This window comes from Hippichthys cyanospilos, chromosome 3, assembly GCF_059441005.1.
Source record: "Hippichthys cyanospilos isolate Australia breed blue-spotted pipefish chromosome 3, RoL_Hcya_1.0, whole genome shotgun sequence".
Classification (NCBI taxonomy): Eukaryota; Metazoa; Chordata; class Actinopteri; order Syngnathiformes; family Syngnathidae; genus Hippichthys; species Hippichthys cyanospilos.
This window is the reverse complement of record NC_142371.1, coordinates 14,270,001-14,292,327: the sequence shown is the minus strand read 5'-3', so window position 1 is coordinate 14,292,327 and position 22,327 is coordinate 14,270,001. Positions and strand designations below refer to the sequence as shown.

Sequence of the window (22,327 nt, the reverse complement as noted above, 5' to 3'; positions counted from 1 at the left end):
ACAGTGACCGACTCAGTACAAAGTCCTGCAACTGTAAGAAACAAACGATGGAATGCACCACCCCACCCACTCATAAAAACATGAAATAAAATGAAAAATAAAATAAGCAAAACCGTTTATGAAAGAAAAACGCCACAAAAAATAGATGCAGTAAAAACGCAACGGAAGAGAAATATTTTTTTAATTAATCAATATAACAGTATATAGTTGAGTATAATACACAAACAAAAACTGTAACAACAAAAACAATAACGCCAGGGGAAAACAACCAAAAACTCAAAGAGAAACTGTGCAATACACTATTACACAAATATATTAAAAAGAGTACAGACATCACAGATTTTAATTGCTTTTAAATTGTTAGATAGTTTCAAAGTTTTAATATATTGTTTGACTTCATTGATTAGGACAGAGAGTTTCGGTTTTTGAGAGGCAAATTTGCGTTTGTGAATATGCCATTTAGTAAAGAGTACAATGAAATTTATAACGTAACATTGATTATTATTATTAATGGTCGAGTGATTGATGAAGCCAAACAATACATTCTCAAAACAGAGGGAAAAGTCAGGGCTAAACGGAAGAGAAATCACAAGGAAAAACATATGTGGGAAGGGGGGGGGGGGGGGGGGGGGGTCACACTGATATACACTGCCAGTAGAAAAAAAACACTGTACATTGATGCTATTCAACGAAAATAGCGCCATAAAGTCGGACCAAAAATATTGATCACTTGTTCTCTCAGGACACTCCGTCTTCCTCCCACACTCCAAAAACATGTTTGACAGGTAGATTTGACATTCTAGTGTGATTGGGTGTGTGAATGGTTGTTCGCCTCTGTGTGTGCCCTGCAATTGGCTGGCAAGCAGTTGAGAGTGTCTCCCGCCTACTGCCCCAAGTCAACTGGAATAGGTACCAGCAAGCCAGCGACCCTAGAAAAAGTCGAAGATTACCGGCTCTAGAAGTAGAATTTGTGGTTAAAATTGCCTGAACAAAATTCTCTGCATGCACCACCAATACACTAGCGCCATCTCTCGGAAAACAAATGGACTCCAAATTATCAACTGCTACAATTAATATGATTAATTTAAAGGGTTTAGGAGCGGTTTTTTTTTCTTTTTTGGTCTTGGAAAGGATTAATGACAGAACAAGCCTCACAAAGTCTTCAAATGTTCTTCAATTGCTTGTACTGAATCTTCTTTTCCTTGATGATTCCGATCATTAGTGGGGGGTTTTAAGTTACTTATGAGGAAAAAAAATACCTGAAGCAAAAAAATAAAAACATAATAAAACAATACCGTATAGTAAAAAGTCCAACAAAAATAACAATGAAATAAACATAACAGTATAAAACCAACTATAAATTAGAAAAAATACAGATAACACAATAATTTCTCAAAAACAATACTTAAACAACACACCCACAGATTCTCAAATCTCACAGCTAAACCAAAGATTCTCTCCCCCACTACCCTGCTCCCCCTCTGCTTGACAGAAATTTTGGGCAATTTATTAAATCCGCTGAATATTCTCACTCATGTGATCCACCCGTAAGTGGCCACCTTGGAAAATTGATGAGGTACACTTTAGATCATCGTCCCTGGTCCCCCTTCCGGGTAGCAGTCATCTTGTCAGTTAATTAGGAACACTGGGGATGGACGCCTTGGAAACTCCACAGAATCTCCATACCCCAACTGCAAGAGGCAGCAGCCCCATTTTAAAATTTCCCGAAAAATTTGTTTACTTATATGAATCTGACCACATTTTTTGTACAATTAATATTTTTACTTTTACTATTATTTTTTCCTTATCTACTTCCACATGTTTCCTTTAGATTCCCTCTGTCCCATTTTCAAGTCACAAAACCCATGCCTTGAGTTTTTGTTTTTCTTATTCCAAAAATTTTGCTTTCCAATAATTCAATTTTTTTTCTCACAAAATGTTCTTTTTTTACCCACAACAAATCTATTATTCAACTTTACACATTTAAATAATTTCTATTTGAAATTCAAAACTTTCCCAGCTATTACAATTCACCAGCAGAAGGATTTCCATCATTCCAAAAAAATTCCCACCCACTGTAAATTCAGTATTTTGGTGATTAAAATACCATAAAAAAAATGAATTGACCATGTTTTCTTGTATTCCTTCTCACATTTTTTCTGCTTTTTTTCACCAATTCAAACCATCTCAACTTGATTCTCAGTTTCAGCTTCTCCCTCGTCCACCATTTTTACCATTAACATACACACGCACACAACGCACACACATACCTCAAATAGATAGTATGTGAAGGACTTTATATGTAGACTTGCACATGGCCTGTCAACTTAAGGAGTTCATACAATATCATCAATAAAGGTTTACAGATTTCTAATAGTTTTCTAGTACGAGTTTAAATAATAATTTGCAATACAGTTTTCACTGCCGCTATGATGGCTTTTTTTGTTCTGTCTTTCAATGACAACTTTTGCATTTGCAACCACCTTTGAGCACCTAATATTTTGATCAACAGTGTTTTGAACCTAAAAGGACAAGTGACTTTCTTTCTACATGAAAAGATTGTTTTTGTATTTTTTGTTTTTATCTCTTGCTTATCTACGCTATATCCAAGATATTTTTGACAACACATTTGACAACACTGTCTGATGGACACTAAAGTATCATTTTGCTGAGCAATTAATGTACAATTCATCTGTGGACTATATTAGAATTGTATTGCTATTTACCAGAAATAGGTTTGGTCATTTTGTTTTTAAATAAAATAATTAGGATAGTATGTTTGTGCATTTAATTTGAATCATTTTCAGTACTTGTATCACTAAAACCGATTTTTCTGTTTTTATTAATTGATAAAGGCATGTAATTTAGTTAATCCAATTATAATAAGAAAACATTTGTATTAGGTGATACGAGTACTGTAAATAGGACAATTTTAATGCTTCACAGTAAAAAATGTTAATTGTTTTTTATTTTGTCAGGTATAACTACACAAAATAGAATAATCTGGGTATAATCTGGGTCCCGATATATTTTAAGTAGATGTCCAAATATATCTGGATCCTGGTGATTTTGTATTGTACAATCGATTTTAATGAATTATTAATGATCACTATAATATCACAATAATTGCGTAAATTCAACACATTTTTCCCAGTTTTAGAGCACAGTGAAAGTCTTGTTAATATCTGATAAAAATGGATAAAAAGTAGTTTCGCTCACCCAAGCTCAAAATGATTCTGAGGATCCTTTGCCCCTCCCCAAAATCAGGAGAAGATCCTCTGATAATAGGCTGCATGCAGGCTCTGTGGCCAGAAGGACAGAGGGGCTGATCTTGTCCAAATCAACTTCATGTTATGTCGCATGAACTCTTTGATTAAAAGCAATTTATTCGCCTTTGCAGATCTGCTATCAAGCCGGGTGGAAAATATCTCTAGGTAAGTTTTTTATTCTAATATTATACAGATCTGTTATTTCATTAATTGAGGACTGGTATCATGACTATAAGACTTGTGAAGCATCATTTTATTTTAAAAACTTCTTGTTTGTTTTGTTGATAAAAAACAACAAATTATGTTTTAAAAATAAATACGTTTCTCAATAAGGCAATATAGATTTCCTTACACATATGGTTATCTTATCTATGGAACATCACAGGTTTCTTCAGACGGAAAAATAATTGCCTATTTTCCGTTTTCCCATCAAGTTTCCCTTGGGACCCAGAATCGCATCAGAAATTGAATGAATAATAAAAAATCATGAATTCATTGAATAATAAAACTGGTGGTTAGCAGTATTATACGATTAGAGGGTAAAAAAAATGAATAAAAAACCCTATTCTGTCGGACTAATCATGGCTTTATCATGTTGTTTTTCCGATTATTGACTATAGTATATAGTGCATATGAAGTCTTAGGATTCAGTGAATGGCATTTGGTGATTTCTCTCTTTGTCACAAATTCTTGTATGTGAATGTTCATCACAGTTTCCTTGCTGAATGCAACCAAAGTTTGTCATTGTGACTAACTAGCAAGACGACTGCAGCCTTTAAATGAACCTTCAAGAAAATGCACTTTAGCTATATTTATGACTCTCATTTAGTGTATTTCATTGAAATAGTTAACTCTTATACTATTCAAGATATATTTTTCACATTTATTCTGTTTAAATTAAATTGGATATTTTCCCACTATGCTTAAAACTCAGAGAAATAGGTAGGTAGGTTGGTAGGTAGGCAGGCAGGTAGATAGATAGCACAAAATATGTTTTGTTTGCTCCTGAGGCTGACTTGTCTGTTTGTTTTAGGGTTCCAACTGTGGGCCCCGAGAGGACGAAGGCCCCCCCACGGTTGTTCATTCGTGCATCTAGTGAGCTAATTAATTATGCTCAGGGCTGATGGGAAAACAGATTCATTTTCCTCCAAAGACCCATCGGAAGAGAGGTGCGAGTTGCCGCTGTCAGAAGGCAAAGAGCCAGCCTCTTGCAGCCAGTGCACAGAATATGGGAATAGCCTGGCACACTGCTCCAGACAGCCTACAGCGCCCAAGCCTACCCTTATTCCCTACAGCCACAGCGAAAGCATCTATGCCCCTTCCAGCACAGCCAGGTACCCACCATCTCTTTGTTTGAGTTCTTTAGTGTTCTCCCCGACCACGGGCCCGCGCGCTCACTTCAGCCCGGCCTATCAGATCGGGCAGAGCCCAGGCTGCCTATACCCATCTTATTGCGACACAGGCCCGGCTCTCAGCAGTGTCACCTTACATGCAAATGGACCATCCACAAGGGCTCAAGTCTACCTGTGCAACCAGCCTCTATGGCTCAAATTCCACCGACACCAGACCGAGATGATCATCACCAAACAGGGCAGGTAAGATGTCAACCAGTTGATGACTGACATATAGAAACAGCAATTGTTTTAAAAACAGTTGATTGATATTTGCAGTGTTTTACACAGTAGACTATAATTAAAATGGCAGTACTTTTTCATGGTTTATATATTTTAAACTTGGTTTTGCAGGCGAATGTTCCCGTTTCTGAGTTTTAACATTGCAGGCCTAAGCCTGACTGCACATTACAACGTATTTGTTGAGGTGGCACTGGCAGATCCAAACCATTGGAGATTTCAAGGTGGCAAATGGGTCACCTGTGGGAAAGGAGAAAACAACAGCCAAGGTGGTGCTCACTCCCATGCCCAAAAATACTTGTCAAATATGTGGTTTCAAATAATGTTGGGTCTATTCATTTGATAGGAAACAACGTGTACATCCACCCAGAATCTCCGAACACAGGTGCCCACTGGATGAGACAAGAAATCTCCTTCAGCAAACTGAAACTCACTAATAACAAAGGCACAAATCACAACCTATCACAGGTAAATAAATGCTGCATTAATTACTACATGAAGAAGTTATTTACATATTATAAATGTACGAGCGACGGGTCATATTTTTTAAATTTGATAAAGACTGCAAATATTTCTTTTTTATTTCTATAAACCCATTAGTCATGATGCAAAGCAAATATAGACAGCATTAAAGAACATATTGCAAGAATACATTTTTGCAACTTATAGTGAAAAATGTGTTGCACATCCAAAATTGTGCCTGTATGTACAGTAGTGTATGTATACATGTACACACACACGCGCACGCACGCCCGCACACGCACACGCACACGCGCGCACACACACACACACACACACACACACACACACACACACACACACACACACACACACACACACACGCGCACACACACACACACACACATTCATTGTATAAAATATGAAAATGATGAATATTCTGGAAACATATTCATATATGACTCATCGCGTATAAAAACAAAATAAGTACCCTAAATTATTTCTTTGAGCTCTTGCACAACACTACATCACAAAACCTTCTGATTTTGATGCTGTGTTTTAAAATCATTACATTTCATGACAAAATTTAATTATAGATCATTACGTTTTGGTGCTTTGGTGAAGTTTACAAGTAAGCACTTGAGCAATATTTCTCTAATCAACCAGTTGCGTGTTATCGACAGACAGACAGATAAATGAATAGATAGATGTAATTGTTGTTCTCCATTGTCCATTTCTGCAGATGATCATCCTGCAGTCTTTACACAAATATCAGCCTAGGCTGCACATCGTGGAGGTGACAGGAAATGGTGTGGAGGATGTTAATACTGATCCAAGGACACAGACCGTCATATTTCCAGAGACCCAATTCATAGCAGTCACTGCTTACCAGAATACTGATGTAAGCAAAAAAATATAAAACAAGTAAAAAAAGAAAAAGAAGCAAACGCCATTCTTATGTTTAAAATATTGACAGTGATGATTTTTCAAGTGTCAGATCATACTTTATTATTTTCCAAAAAACAATGATTATACAATTCTGTAATTCCCCACTTTCTGTCCTGTTTAATCTGCAGATAACACAGCTGAAAATTGACCATAACCCTTTTGCCAAAGGATTTAGAGATAACTACGATTCGTGAGTATTAGTTTGTATTTTCTGGTGCTATTAATGATCGGAAAAAGTGATTTTTTAAAAATTTTTTTCAGGATGTACACAGCTCCTGACAATGATCGCCTAACCCCTTCTCCAATAGACTCCCCTCGAGTCCACCAGATTGTTCCCAGTGCCCACTACACTATGCAGCCTTTCTTACAGGACCAGTTTGTAAACAGCTTGACACAAAACCCTTTCTACAAAGGTGAGCGAGCTGTACCTCAAACCAGAAACTTCCTTTCACCTCAGGCCGAAGATGGAGCGTCACAGCGATGGTTAGTCACATCCATGCAACATGGGACTAACAGCAGCACCAGCAACAAATTGGACCTCACGTCATCTGAAGAGGAATACTCCAGCTCCCTACTACCATATGGTATCAAATCCCTTTCCATGCAAACATCCCATGGTCTCAGCTACTACCCTGAGTCTCCTTTCAGTGACATGCCAACTGTGTGGGGATCCAGGGCAGTGTACCAGAGAAAGATGACTTCAGCTCTGCCTTGGACCACAAGGCCTGGTCCAACTGCTGGTTTCCCAGGAGACTCCGATAAAGTGAAGCCACAATTAGAGGATGAAGGAGGCCTGATGTCTTTCTGTGCAGAGACACCGCAATCTTCTCTTTATCTTGACAAGACTGATTCCTATATGCCTGCTTGCAAGCAAAGGCATTTATCTCCTAATGTGCCAAGTATAGAGGACTCACCAGTCAACATTAAATGTGAAGACATGGACTCCTTTGGGAATGGCTCCTATAGCAAAGAAGCAACTTCATCCAAAGGAATGACATCTTACTACTCGTTTTACACAACTTATTGAGCATATTGTTGCATACTGTACATGCTCTTATACTGTACACACACAGCAAATTTGTTGCTTCTGTGATAAATGTTTTCTAAATGATAGATATCGAACGAGGAGACAGATGGGAAAGGTTTAAATAATGCTTCATGACAAAAGCAGGGCATGTGACCAGAGTGCGGTGGCCATGCAAAATAACTAACAGGTGAGTTTCTGAGTCAGTCGGGGAAGGCTGATGGCCAGAAAAACAGGTCCTTTGGCTCCACAGATGATTGGAATAACTTGTGGTGCAAGGCTGAACAGAAGGCTTGACAATTAGCTGTCTGAAGGCTCTGGTCATGATAAAGAATTAAATGGTGAAAAAAGATGAAACAGCAACCGGCAAAAATACAATTGTATTAGATGAAGGAACACTTGGAGAAGCTGGAATCATTTGCCACCTACAGGAAGATCAGACTGGCTCTTAAAGTTGATAAGTGATCATTCACAGCACAGGGGTGAGTGAGGGTCCTCCAGAAACTGCGCCACCTGTCATGAAATAAACAAGCAATTAGTAAAATTGCACACAAAGTTATGAAAAATAGTGATCTGTACATTTCCTGCACTATTTGACCACCCCATGAAGTGACAAAAAGTAACCTATGACCTTGACCTTGAAAAGACTGCTCTTAAGAAACCTTTACACAATATTTTTTAGGCTGAAAATAACCAATGACTGATCACTGATTCAATCATAAAATGGGCCATACTTCAGTTTAAACAACTTGTTTATTCTCTGCATAAACTTATAAAATATCAACAATATTTATATAGTAATTATTTTATATAATATTTATAAAAGCATATTTTGCCATGGTTTAACAGCCCTTGCCCAAAACTGACTGATATACACAGATAGAAAAAATAATAACAATAAGAAGGCATTCAACAACTGGCTAGAAATAAAGTGAAAGGTCAGCCAGGTAAAATAAAAACACCTTGAGATGGAAAAAATGGATGGATCAACTTACTACAAAATACTACATTTTAATTTAATTACAGTAACTTAGTATAAGATACTATATTATACTTACTTTTCAGCAGCTACCCGCACTATTGCAAATAAAAGCTGTATTGATACCGCTCAAAACATTTATAAAACCTCTACTTAATTTGCAGAACCAATGATGTTATTGATTGGTTAGCAAATTATGATATGATAGCTGCTCTTACATAAAATGGCAAATATCGGCTGATCAAGATCAAGTTGACCAGAACGGGGAAAATTCGATTATTATATTTTTTCGGTTTCATGTATTTAATTATTTTCTATGAGTTTAAATCTAAATGCATGACTTAATTTGCTTTTGCAACTTTGCATTGAGTTTTTTTGTTTACAGATTGTTTACTGAAGGCCAACATAAATATGTTCACTGTCATATGTGAGAAATGTGTGCTGCTCTTGATTGCTATGTTGTAATATTTGATATTAAAAACAATTGTCCTTATGGAATAAATTGGTAATTATTTTCCTAACGATCTTGCACGTATTTCATACGAGCTCTGTTTTAATGCATGCATGCTTTTAATCTGATCATGTGTGAAATGCAAAACTAATACTGCATACTATGCAGTAAAGTGTACATGTATATTTCAGTCATTGGATATTATGCTTGGAAACAGATATAAAAGGGCTCATTTGATGTTTGTTTTGATTTAGAAACACCAAAATTGAAAAATAGCTTGATTTACTCGATGGTTCTCTGCAACTATTAAAAAAATATATAATAACAATTAGATTTTAATTTTTAAAGTACAAAACTTAAACAGGTGATAATATGAGACACATTAAAAATTGGCTTGTATATTTGTTTTGGATGCCAGTTCTCACTAACAGCATTTCCCATACTCAACAAGGAGATGGGCCGGTGTGTATATAGTTTTTTGTGGGCATCTCACTCGAGTACCGGAATGTAATGTTTGATACACACTAATGCTTCCATTAAAAAAATCTTACTCATTGTCATTCTCAGTGGCTCTGTCACATTAAGCACACAGGCAGTATGTGCACACATTGATGTCTCATTATTCAAGTCTGCGCTCTTGAAAAGATAGATAAGTCCATTATTTCTGGATTGCGCAGTTCATTCGGGACCCAGTTTACTGTAATTGGCCCATGGAAGTCAGAGTTAAATTCTCCATCCCTGTAGAGTGACAACCTAACGGATCTCCTTCATACTGTCACAAAAATAATATGTAGCCTCAAAAGCCAATTCAAGCCGCTTCAGTAAATAAACAAATGAATATTCTCAGAATAGGAAGACATGGGACTCGCATGCTTAGCTTTATGAAACTCGAATAGAAAACTATTACAGAGAGCCTGCTGTGTTACTGCTGTTTGTCCTGCCAACGAGCAAGAGGGTGATTAGGTATTGCTCCTAAGCCTCAGCTTGTTTGCTTAACTATATTGTGTTACATTAACATGCTCTTTTCATACTTGCGAGGTGCTTACACTACCCTGAAAATGTTCCAATCTTGGAAGCTAAGCAGGGTTGTGACTCGTTAGTAGTTGGAAGGGAGATAACCTGGAAACACCAGGTAATTTAAGCGTCTAGGCCAGGGGTGTCCAAAATCAGTCCTTAAGGGCCGCTGTCCTACATGTTTTCCAGGTTTCTTTTCCTGACACACCTGATTCAAATGATCAGCTCATCAGCAACCTCCTTAGGTCTCTTAGGACTTCGCTCAGCGGGGACCAGACCTCGGGCACATTTGGCCAATCGCCTTAAACCCCATACGGTTACGGAAACAGAGATAGAAGCAACAGCAACTATCTCTGCCTGATGGCTCACCCTGAGGCTAAAGGAACTACTACTTCATACTTGTCAAATAAAGGATGACTGAAAATTTTTGGAATCTGTATCAAATGCACCTGTTTTTCATGCTAGTTGAGGACATGAGCGTTAAAACTTGCACCACATTTAAGTGTCCGTCAAGCCACGGCACATCTTGGAACCATTTTTCATGAAAAAAACAAAACAAAAACAATTGTTCATCTCAGGCTCTACGCAAATGCGCTAAATGAAGCATGTGATGTTACACATCAGTGATTTGTTTCTTGCATGCATACCTGCACAGTTATGTGCATCCCTGGAGATGGGGACAGTGTGCTATGTGAAAAAGACAGTTTTCTTGGTTTTCTTACTGATTAATTTCCATCCCATATCGCCAGAACCGTTAACTACGCACATGTAAGAAATTGTTGATGCCACTTAAATCATAGGAGTCGAACTCCAGTCCTGGAGGGCCAGTATCCTGCATGTTTTTGAACAGTCTCTCGCAAACACACCAGATTCAAATAATTAGAATCATTTTGAAGCTCCCACAGAGCTTGCTGATAAGCTAATCATTTGAATCAGGGGTGTTGGTGTGAGAAAACCTGAAAACATGCAGGATAGCGGCCCTTGAGGACAGGAGTTCAACACCTATGACTTAATAATAATAAACTAGAATAATAACTACACATAATATAATTTCTAAAGTAAAGGAGGAGGTAAAACAGACAGAGCCAAGTTTACTCACCTAGCATGGAGTGAACACCAGAGAGAAGCAATAGGTCTTAAGCTGAATTTTAAAATGTTCAACAGACTGTGCAGCTCTAATCTAATTCATAATCATTATCTGAGACGACAAATAAGCGCCTCCCATTTCAATGTATGGAAATCACTGCTGGACGTGCTCTTCTTCCTCGTCATTTCTTCAAACATCCTCATCAAGTAAAGCCTCATCATCTCCTCTCAAGCCATCTTTTCCTTTCCATAGTGTATCAAAGTCTGCTGAAAATAATGAGCTATGCCAGTGGTCCCCAACCTTTTGATCACCGCGGACCGGTCAACACCTTATATTTACATAGATTTATATTGCGAACGGGGGGCTGGATGCTCTAAAAACCACATCACAAACGTATGAACTGTTATGCTACCTGCGCACCGAACGCCGAATCATTCGCCGAACCGCTACGCTCATTCGCTGGGCTATCTGTCTAGCTGTTGTACTTTTTGTCCACTTTTTTGTCACGCGAGGAGAGGGGAGGAGAGTGGAGCGAGCTTGCTGTGCACTTTACAGTAGATTCCGAAAGAAGAGCATTGCTGAGAACTTTCACTTTTCTGGGATGTGACAGAACCAATATTTTCACCGACAGCACCTTTATTCTTTGTGGCAATACTCGCCTGCCAAAAAATAAAAGTTTCAATGTCGCAACCAAGTGGCCGAGGCCGTGCTAAATATTGTGCTGACAATGCTGCGCTATTGTTAGCTTAGCACAGTAACTACGGCTCAACAGCTGTTAAGTGAAGCAAACACTGCACATACCAGTTGTCCCAAGTTCTCGCTTCCACCTTTCTACAAGCCAGGTGAGTGCTCTTGCTTGGCTATGTTTTGTACTGAAAGCTCAGCTGACTGTGTTTGATTGCTCCCAGTGAACGCAAAGCGGCCGCCATGATTCATTCCTGCCCCCTGCTCAAGGTTGAATGTTCCCGAAGTTGATTGGCTGTGGCGACGCGAAACGCGGAAAAAGTAAAAAAAATAACTTCACGCAAACGGCGAAATTTCGCTTCTCGTGACCGCGCGCGGCCATTCGCGTCGCTCCATTCGCGTCCATCGCGTCGCCGGACATGCATTCACGCCCAGTCACGCGAACTCCATTGACTACAATACAAAACGCTCCGCTTTTTCGCCTCGTTCGCGTTTGGCGTGCGCGTACCATTAAACTAAATCATCTCCAAAACATTATTTCGGGTGCAGCCCACGCGGCCCGGTACCAGTTGATCCACGGACCGGTACGAACTGGGGATTGGGGACCACTGAGCTACGCAACCTCGTTGTCGACAACAAAGAGACAATTAAGCTGCACTGGACAAAAGTACATTTTTGCGATGTTCTGTGCAAACATTCTAAAACAAATTCTAAAACAAATTCATACCAGATAGAAGTAAAAGTATATACAGTGGGCCCAGGTTTACGAACCCCCTGTCCTACGTACTTTTCATCTTACGACGTGGACCGCGGCATTTTTTTGTCCCCCTCTTATGCATAAACCTTTCATTTTAGGAACCATCCAACATGCCAGTCAGTCCGCACTATTTTTTTCGCTTTGCTGCATCAACAAAAACAACTTTTGTCGTGTGTCACGGAAATGCCAATATGCTATTGGTCGATTAAGGCAGTCACGGAGATGCCGATATGCTAATTAAATATCTATTAAATGTAAACACTTTTCCTAGACCTGAATTAACGTGAGACATTTTTTCCACCTCTACTAACGAATACAGAAATGCCGATATGCTACTGGCCGAACTCCCTCATCTTTCTTGATGGCACGAGCTGGTCGGTGTGTTGTGAAGACTTTGCAAACTTTTATCTGTTAAACATGGCTTCTAAAATTGCAAGTGGTGGTAAAGGAAGAAGTAAGAGGATGATGACAATAGACACGAAGCAGGAGATAAAAAAATACGAAGGAGGCGCACGCATAGTTAACCTTGCTAGTGAGTATGCCGTAACCGCTCGACAATCGGTAAGATTCTCAAGAACAAGGAAGCCATTTAAGCAAGCAAGTCTTCTAAGGGCATGACTTTCCTTGCCAGGGGACGGACCTCGGTCAGCAACAAAATGGAGAGGCTTCTTCTATTATGGATTAAAGAGAAGGAAATTGCCGGTGATATGTTCTCGTTTAAAAATAAGTTCTCGTTAGAAAAAGTTCTCATTTGAAAAAGTTCTCGTTTAAACAAAAAAAAAAATCATTGTTTGAAAAAATTCTGCGGGTTCGTCTCCGCTCCCCTCCGCCTCCATCCACCACCAGCTCAAGTCACGTCGCCCCAAAGGTAAATGTCATTTTTCCATTGTAAATTTATGTTATTTAATTTAACTGTACAGTAGATAATCTAATTTTTACTATGTGTATAAAGTCGTGATGTTTTTACCTAAGGTTTTTGCACGCGTTTCACGCATTCACTAATTAACATAGGTTTGGATTGCCCGTCATACGGCAAATTCAAGTTACAAGCCCAGCCGCTGAATGGATTAAGGTCGTAACACGGGGGCCCACTGTATAATAATTTTAAGTCTTGTACATGACATGATATTACTTATTTCACATTTGAATCAAAGTCTATTTGAATCCATTTGAATTGAAGTCGACTCACCCTAATATGAGGGTTGGAAATGAGGGGAAAAAAAACTTGGCTTGTATTCCGAGATATGCAGCATTTAAAATACAAATTGTAACTCAGGCATCACAATCTTATTAAAATTGGAACTACTCTGCGAGGTGTGGTAAGGTTCATGGCTAGGGAGGCACTGACGTCGTCAATCAGATTTACAAACATCATATGAGCCCTCCTGAGCAGCATATTCACACATTTCCTCAGCAGAAGTTAACTGTTTGTTCAAAATATTATATCTGTATTGTTTAAGTATACACTTAGCCCACAAAAAAACACAATTAATGGAATGATGTCCACAACTGCTTCGATTAAATCCTTCTGTATTCAATATGATAAGCCAGAAATGTTTCCAAATGATTAAATCGTTCTGTTTTCAATATGATAAGCCAGAAATGTCTCCAAATAGTTAGCCAGCCTGTCATCTTCATCAGCAAAAGGATGGAAAAGTTCAACATACTGTAGTTGCTGTATACTGCAGTTGCACCTGTACTTTCATAATTCCCACGAAATGCTAGCTGCTGTTTGGCGAGGGGAAGCAGGTGGCATGAATGTGATCTTTTCAAATGTCTCCGTTCTCCCTTTCCCTTAGCATTGTTGATGCTGGTTAGGTCTTCGTTGTTAATGCAAAGCAGTAAGTCCTTGACATCATAAAGGTTTTTAGCACAATCAGACAACTGTCACAACTTGATGGAAAAAGAAGGCAGGAAAAGCAGAACCAGAACTTGTGTAACAGTGATATGTATTTCGGGATGTTCATTTACTTTTATTAATTTCTTTGGTGTTTTGCTGAAGTCTCATTGCAGTAGTTTTTGTCAGTATAACTTCTAAGTTAGATAACAGAGACAAAGGCATTCCTTTTGGGCCAATAAGTGTGGCACCACAGAACATGTAATTTGAGAAGCAAAGGAGGAGATTGAGGGGTCTAAAATGCAAGAACAAAGAACCATGTGGGCTCTCACCGTTTTGACCGCATGAGTGAGCCTACATTAACATCAGCAGTCTGAAACTATAGAATAAATCTCAACCAAGATGCCTGAGTCGAAGAGGTTTTCATTTTCATCACCTGCAACGCAGCTGGGCCAGAACCACAAGCTTTAAAGAAATTCATCACACCATTCGGTGTTAAATGAGTGTTTTTTCCAGTCCACGCGCTGAAGCAAGTCTCTTAGCTCCAGCGTCGGTCATCCTTTAGACATCATTTCCTGCTTTGAACAGAAATCCAAAGTTGAAAATTGTTTTAGATTCTGATGATAATTCACCATTATGAACGTATGACATGGCCGCAAGGCAAGAAAAAAAAAAAAGATGACTCAGCTCTTGACAAGCTACCTGTATCAAGAGATTAGTGCCCCCAACAGGGGGCCTGAGAAGCAGTAAAAGTGGGCCTCCCTCGTGCTTCTTCGCCACCGATTATAATAAATGTTGATTGTATGTCAGAATTACAATTATTGTATGGCACAAGAAAAACATTGCAGAAATAGTTACACAAGTCATTACATAAATCGGCTAGGTTGTGAAAATGTAGTTGTAAGCGATGAGTATAGCATATAGTAAGCTTATTTGAACATTGAATAGTGACATAAAGAGAGTGTCCATGAGGCCAGGACATGTTGTGCAAATAAGGGCTCCATTAAAAGTTACAGTAACATTTATATATACAGTAATCCCTCGCTGTATCGCGGTTCATCTTCCACGGGTTCGCTGCTTCATGGAATTTTTACAGTGTGGACATACATTGCGCATTGTGCTCTGAATCCTGATTGGCTCAGGGGCTTGCTTTACTGTTGTCTCGAAATAAAATTTTGAAGCTGTACTCTATTGGTTTTTCACTTGTCAATTTATTACAAAAGGCAAAAGGATCCACAAGCTTGCTTTCGTCTCTCCTGTCTCTCCTGCTGTGTCCGAGTGCGCTCAGCTCTGCACAGGTTGCAAACGTGCTAGTAAGCACATTGATTGACAGCTTGGTCGCTGGGAGCCGATCACGTGACTCGTAGGCGTGCTGAGAGCAAATGCACACACCCGGTCTGTGTGCCTACATAGAGAGCAACGGAGAAATGCACAGCTTTGGAAATAGATTCCTTTGTAATAAATTGAAATTTCAAGTGTATTGGTATGATATATGAGGCTTCACTTTAATTCGAGATCCAGGCATATCCGTTCATAAAAATCTTCTTGGTCAGAAAAAGAAAGAGCTCAACAACTACTCGTTCATGACGAAGACGCATAGCTGGGACTGTGAAATACGCAAGTGACAATGTTTCCAACTTTGTACTACTACATTAAAATTGTACTACTACATTAAAATGACTTAAATGTCTTAAACAAATTTGGGGCTTTAAAACAGGTTTCGGTTTTATTCTATAGTTTAGTATTGCATTGTAAAATACTAAAAAAAAAAAAAATAATAAGCTGGCTACTTCACAGATTTCACTTTGCGCGTGTTATTTTTGGACCGTAACTCCCGCGATAAACGAGGGATTACTGTAATATAAAAAAACAGCAATTAAGATATAATATAAAAACGGCAAAATGATATTGATCATTACCGTATTTCTCTGTGTACATACAAGTCGACCTTGTGCATAAGTCGACCCCCCCCCCTTTTTTTTTTTTACTTCAATGTGGGTGAATTTTCCAAAAACGTGAGTACAGTATAAGTCAACCACTGACTTACTGTAAGTGGTTACACATACTGACACAACTGCCGCTTATTGGGACGTACCATGTCACTCATGACAACATGCATGCTGTTGGCTGAACCCAAGGGAGAGGAGAAAAGACGTTCACCAGACGGTTGGAAATCTCTTACCTAGATTTATTTTATATTAAAATGATATTTTAAGTGGTTAGGATTATAAAAATATACTACCTAAACTATGTACATTTAAAAACATACAGTTCAAATTTGCATTGATCCCAATGTACCGGTGCAATGTACCGAACATGCCTTGTGCTGCAAGGGCCCTCAATAGCTGCTTGTAATGTTATTAGAACCTGGGCAGCAACCGCTGCGAGGCTTGTCAGAGAAATCTCTAAAAGAAGACTAGGACAAGCGTAGCTGCTAAGCAGCAAAAAGAGACACTCAGAACAGCCAAGATTGATTTTTCTCTGCCATGGCACAAGGAAAAAAGCTTGGCGGACGAACTCATGTGTTGCCAATAGCACTAATTCGTCGCTCAAGCGTTCCCGCCTGCTTTTTATTCATTCAGCAAAGCAAAGCAAATTACAAGACACAACAAAAGAGCCAGCCGGGTGCCACCGACAGCTGGGCCAAGGTCCCGGCCACACTTTCCTGCGTCAACAGGTCAAATAGGCAGTGCTTCTCAAATAATGTGTGGGGTGGGGGGGTGCGAGGTAATGCCGGGGGGCGTGTGGATGATCCCAGGAAAAAGGCTTTGTTTTTGTCATGTGGAATGTAATTGCAATGAAGTAATAATTTTCATAATTTTCTTTTAGTTTCAGGCACTTTGGTGCACTTGCTTGTTTTTTCCGTTTTAGACTAAGCTGTAACCCATATAAACGCAATACAAATAATTAACAGTTGTTGAAAGTTGATTTATATTGCATACTTCTGTTGTTAATGTTAAAAAGGATAAATGTATGGGTACACTTAAACCATTTTCATCAATAATAATCTTATTTATAGTTTTCTCTTTTCTAGGGGGGGGCTGGCAAAATATAGTTGAGAAACACTGACCTAAGGACAGGGTCGAAATGAACTAGGATTGCATAGATGGATAACAATGCACACTATTCTAGAAATAAGCACATAATGATAACAACCTAATATATGATTCCCTTCAAAAGGCTCATGCCTGACACCAATAATGCGACATTTCAAAAATGGGTGTGGCCTATACGGCAACACAATTTTTTTATTTTTTTTTATTTTAATTTTAAAATGTTTGGTGGGTATTTTAAATACAGGACAATGTATAATAATCAGTGACCGCTGCCATGTTGTTGGTGAAAGAATAATTTATGTAATTTACATTGACCGTAAAAATCAAACATTGTCCTTCTAAAGACACAATCTTCAAAAATGTTTACTCGGACCTGACTCTAGACCACCTCTCGCTACCAAATAGCCCAGCCACAAATGGTGATTGGTTCAGTTTGCTGTCCATATTGTGACTGGATTAATGGTTTAAACCTCCAAAATAGTGGGCTTGTCTCTCAGGGAAAAATACAATTTACATAGCAACGTATCAACTTCATTAGAGGTCCGCCCACTAGGCATCAGCCCAATATGCCAGATGGCCAGTGCAGCCCTGATTTTAGGCATGACTTATTTTGATGATGATACAATATTATTGAAACATTGTCACAATGACACCTAGTAGGTATGATTTATATTTATTGATGTTGATTTATTTTCTTTAGTGCGAGGAACTATTATTTGTTTCATGTTGTTTCTTATTTGAAGGCAAAACCATCAGCATATTTTCAGCTTCATATGAGGAATTTTGCTGACTATGGTATCACTTTATAATTAACAATTTAACAATGAACCTCTTCTGTTTCATTGGCATTCCACAGATGAGAATAAGGACCAAACTGTGGTGACAATGTGTAAGCTTCATTAGATTCACTGATAGATTTATTGTTTTCCACAGTTGTAATTACGTCCCCTGAGATAATCTGTGAGGTGTTTATGGTTCAGAAATACTGTATTAGCCTTGGTGTTAATTAATCTGCTTTGTGTAGAAGATTGGAAGTGCGGCCTGAATTAATAAGTGCTCAATGAACTTGAATCTTTTTCCTTTTTTCGACATATGAAAATGTCCACATTATATGAGGATAATTTTTTGTGTGTGTGTGGGGGGGGGGGGGGGGGTAAGTCTTATTTTCTCATATATCAAAATTTATTACATAGAGTTCAGTGAATATATAGCTATGCAGTCTCCTGTAATCATAATGCAAAAACATCTCGTTTGTTTTGAAAAAAAAAAAAAAAAACCTAACCTAACCAAACCTATGTTAAATAGCTAATGCGTTTTGAACCTCAGGTAAAAGCATCAAAATTGTACATACGTATTAAAAATTGGTGCCAAAATAGTATAGTAAGTGTTGCGTATACATAATATACACCTATAAAATTAGAAAACATCATAAATATAAAAATATAGTAAGGATTTATTTACCTTTGAGTGGGGCTTGTTATGCCAATATTCCCTAATAAGGGTTATCTCCAGCATTGTTTCCTTATAAATAATCTTCTCTCTCTCCAATATCACTAGCAATCTTGGGGCCCATGGCTAACCCTTTCAACTTTGAATTAAGCAGTAAATGCACTATAAATACGGTTTTGTAACCACTCACAATGAACAAAGCTTTACCGTTCTGCCATTTTGAAACAAGTGAGGCCGACCAATAGCAGACCACCATCTCTGTGAGGAGACTTCAACCAATAACAGACCAGCATTGTAGTCACGGATTGCATGGAAGCAGTTAGACGGCAATAGTAAATAAGTGCAATTACCTGAAAACGGCAACAGATGGAGGCAAAACAACACAAATACAGCCAACCCTTTAGGGTCGTGACAGTCGTTTTTGAAGCAAATCCGGGAAAATGTCATAAAGAGGGCATGAAAAAACTCAGTATTCCAGGTCACATCAACACATTTCTTGCTTTCCTATTGGCAAGTACACACAAACACATACACACATAAACAAATGCTTATATGATTTTACTGCATTGTTGCACTTGTAACCACTTTCTTTGTAATCTTTGTAATAAAACGAAGAGGGGTCTTCAAGACCAAGTTGCGTCACCAACTCTCTACTGATAATATTAGCATCTGCCCTAGAATTAACCAGGGCCCCCAGGACATGTGTGCCACAAGACAGCACCAAGTGGACCTGGAGCAAATGTTTTGGGTGCGGGGGAGAAAAAAGAGCTTGACCCAAATGTATCCCCGGGCTTAAGACTGGGCCCTGGCTTTTACTGGACAAGAGGAAAGTTAATGCCTTTTTCCATCACAATAAAGGCACAGGTGCCTGGTGCGATGTTGCTGCTCATCCGGTGTCAGAAAGGCCCGCCCAAGCTGCATGGGCTCACTCTTGTCTCCAGAGGGCACCGTCGCCACAGGCTGGTGGAAAATCTGCCTTGTTGGTAGAAGCGCCCTTCTTTCCTGCCTCTCTCTCTCTTGCTCGTGTGGTCGGTGCTGTAGGTGGATGTTGATACGGATGGTCAAGTTGATAATTGCGTCCAGCGTGGTGGGCTGCTCGTGAGACACAAACTCGTCTTTTAGGTGGCTGGAAAGTCCGAGCAGGAACGCATCTAGTGCTGGATTTTTCCATCGATTTTGACTGATGCTGGTCCGGAAATCGATTGCTTAATTGGCCACCGATCTATCCTATTGTAGCAGCTCAAGGTCGAGTTTAGCGCCGGCATAACTAAGTCCGAAAACCTTTTGAATTTCCTCTGCTAGCGCTTGGAAGGAAGCATAAGCAGGAAACTGTCTCCTCCATTCTGCTGTTCCCCACAAGCAGGGCACAGCCAGTGAGGTGATTAGGAGAAACGCTACCTTAACTTGGTCTGAGGTTAGGGTCCTTGGTTGGAGAGCAAACAGCAAAAAGCAATTGGTCAAGAAAGCTTTGCATGTTTCAGGATCGCCTTCATAACATTCCGGGTTTCCAACCTGGGGCTCAGGGCTGGCAGAGAAGCTGGGGTGGAGGAGGCACGTCAGTCTGGGTCCATTACGTATGGCCAGACTGTACTGTTACTCATTGGGGCGAGAGAGAGGACCCAAGAGCATGCAAAGACAGGTGAGTGCAGTTAAGGTTTCTTTATTTATGAGCAGATACTTGCTGGCTTGAAGACTGGTGGGAGCGGACTGCTGTGGTGGGTCGCCAGGGGCGCGCGAAGTCAGAAGATAGCTGGCAGTCAGGTGGTTAGGAGCAAGCGGGAATTAGCTACAGGCTGACTTGTAGAATCGGCAGCCTATCGTGTCGTCGGGTTCAGGCAGGGTCATTCTGTTTCATTCTCTTTCATTCTGTTTTAAAAAATGGAATACTAGGTGGATTATTCTGGATTGTGGCCAAAACAAATTACATGATAATGCTGATTGTGACCAGTGATAAAGGCCAGTCAACGCCATATGCACATTGATCTTTTTCCTCAGGTAGAGTGTATTACACACAAAGGTGTGAAATAGTGTTTGTCCCATTACTGATTTCTGTTTTTGCATATTCATCAATCACTGGAAGGTATCATTTCTTCAAACCCTTTTTTTAATATCACACAGTGAACACCTATATTAGATGCAATTTCTAAATGAAGTTGTTATTTACCAAGGTGTGAACAAAACACATCTATCTGATGTCAAAAAGTGATTGTCGAAGATCCATCCATCCATTTTCTTCTGCTTATCCAGGGTCAGGTTACAGAGGCAGCAACCTCAGCAGGGAAGCCCAGACTTCCCTCTCCCCAGCCACTTCATCCAGCTCCGCCGGGAGGATTCCTAGGTGTTTCCAGGCCAGCCGAGAGACAGAGTCCCAGCTTGTACCGGGTCGTCCCCGGGGCCACCTCCCAGTGGTGCATGCCCGGAACACCTCACCAGGGAGGAGTCTGGGAGGCATCCTAACCAGATGCCCAAACCACCTTGACTGGCTCCTCTCAACGCAGAGTAGCAGCAGCTCAGCACCAAGCTCTTCACTCTATCTCTAAAGGAGAGCCCGCATACCTTGCGGAGGAAACTCATTTCGGCCGCTTTTATCTGGGATCTTGTTTTTTCGGTCATGACCCACAGTTTGTGACCATAAGTGAGGGCAGGATCATCGATCGACCGGTAAATAGAGAGCTTTCCCCTTTGGCTCAGCTCTCTCTTCACCACGACAGACCGGTACAGAGTCCGTAATACCGTAGACTTTGCAACGATCGGCCTGTCGATCTTACGTTCCATCCTACCCTCACTCGTGAACAAGAGCCCAATATACTTGAACTCCCCCACTTGGGGCAGGACCTCCTCACCTGACCCAGAGAGGGTACTCAATCCTTTTCCGACTGAGGACCATGGTCTCAGATTTGCAGGTGCTGATCTTCACCCCAGCTGCTTCACACTCGGCTGCAAACCGCTCCAGCGAGAGTTGGAGGTCACGGTCTGAAGAAGCCAACAGCACCATATCATCTGCAAATAGCAGAGATGCAATACTGAAACTCCCAAACCGGACTCCCTCAACGCCGGCTGTGCCTAGAAATTCTGCCCATAAAAGTAATGAACAGAATCAGTGATAAAGGGCAGCCTTGGCGGAGTCCAACCCCCACTGGAAAGAGATTCCACTTACTGGCGGCAATGTAGACCAAACTCTGACATCGGTGGTGCAGGGACCGAACAGCCGTATCGGGGCGTTCGGTACCCCTTACTCCCGAAGCACCGCCCACAGAACTCCCTGAACGCCTTCTCCAAGTCCACAAACCACATGTAGACTGGATTATGCTGAGAGTGTAGAGCTGGTCCACTGGTCCACAGCCACAACGAAAATCACATTGGTCCTCCTGAATCCGAGGTTCGACTTCCAGACGGACCCTCCTCCCCAGCACTCCTGAATAGACTTACCAGGGAGGCTGAGGAGTGTGATCCCTCTGTAGGAACACACCCTCCGATCCCCCTTCTTAAAGAGGGAGACCACCACCCCAGTCTGCCAATCCAGGTATGCTGTCCCCGATGTCCACGCGATGTGGCAGAGGCGTGTCATTCAGGACAGCCCTACAATACAAATCACACAGTTACTGTGAGTCACCAGTTTTTGGAAAGCAAACATCAGTTTCACAGGGCAGGCCTAAACCATATTGCCACCACCGATTTCGAA

General features: G+C 40.1%; 2 protein-coding genes across 15 annotated transcripts in view; one reads left to right on the top strand and one right to left on the bottom strand.

Moving 5' to 3' along the window:
• Window positions 1-164: 164 nt before the first annotated feature.
• Window positions 165-22,327, bottom strand: part of LOC148425828 (uncharacterized) — a 42,292-nt gene continuing 20,129 nt past the window's right edge. For 7 of the 14 annotated variants that reach the window (XM_088411060.1, XM_088411058.1, XM_088411057.1 and 4 more), the window contains 5 exons: window positions 22,075-22,224; window positions 21,803-21,976; window positions 21,489-21,645; window positions 7,761-7,844; window positions 165-7,648 (listed from right to left, as the gene is read on the bottom strand). In XM_088411060.1, coding sequence (XP_088267186.1) covers window positions 7,411-7,648; window positions 7,761-7,844; window positions 21,489-21,645; window positions 21,803-21,976; window positions 22,075-22,213 — 792 coding nt within the window. In that variant the 5' untranslated portion in view covers window positions 22,214-22,224 and the 3' untranslated portion in view covers window positions 165-7,410. Of the gene's footprint in view, window positions 7,845-13,970; window positions 14,719-14,764; window positions 20,512-21,488; window positions 21,646-21,802; window positions 21,977-22,074; window positions 22,225-22,327 lie in introns of those variants that run through there. The other 7 variants (XR_015865134.1, XR_015865135.1, XR_015865136.1 and 4 more) reach the window with 7 other exon arrangements.
• On the top strand, window positions 4,321-7,428 carry eomesb (eomesodermin homolog b). Its single transcript, XM_088411065.1, has 6 exons — window positions 4,321-4,864; window positions 5,015-5,169; window positions 5,247-5,368; window positions 6,102-6,260; window positions 6,436-6,497; window positions 6,569-7,428. Exons 1-6 carry the CDS (start codon window positions 4,380-4,382, stop codon window positions 7,332-7,334), a joined length of 1,749 nt encoding a protein of 582 aa, XP_088267191.1. The 5' UTR covers window positions 4,321-4,379; the 3' UTR covers window positions 7,335-7,428.

Coding starts and splice junctions, on each gene's coding strand:
- eomesb (XM_088411065.1), top strand. CDS start 4,380: ATGCTCAGGGCTGATGGGAAAACAGATTCATTTTCCTCCAAAGACCCA. Junction 6,261..6,435: donor CTGCTTACCAGAATACTGAT/GTAAGCAAAAAA, acceptor TTTAATCTGCAG/ATAACACAGCTGAAAATTGA. Junction 6,498..6,568: donor TTTAGAGATAACTACGATTC/GTGAGTATTAGT, acceptor AATTTTTTTCAG/GATGTACACAGCTCCTGACA.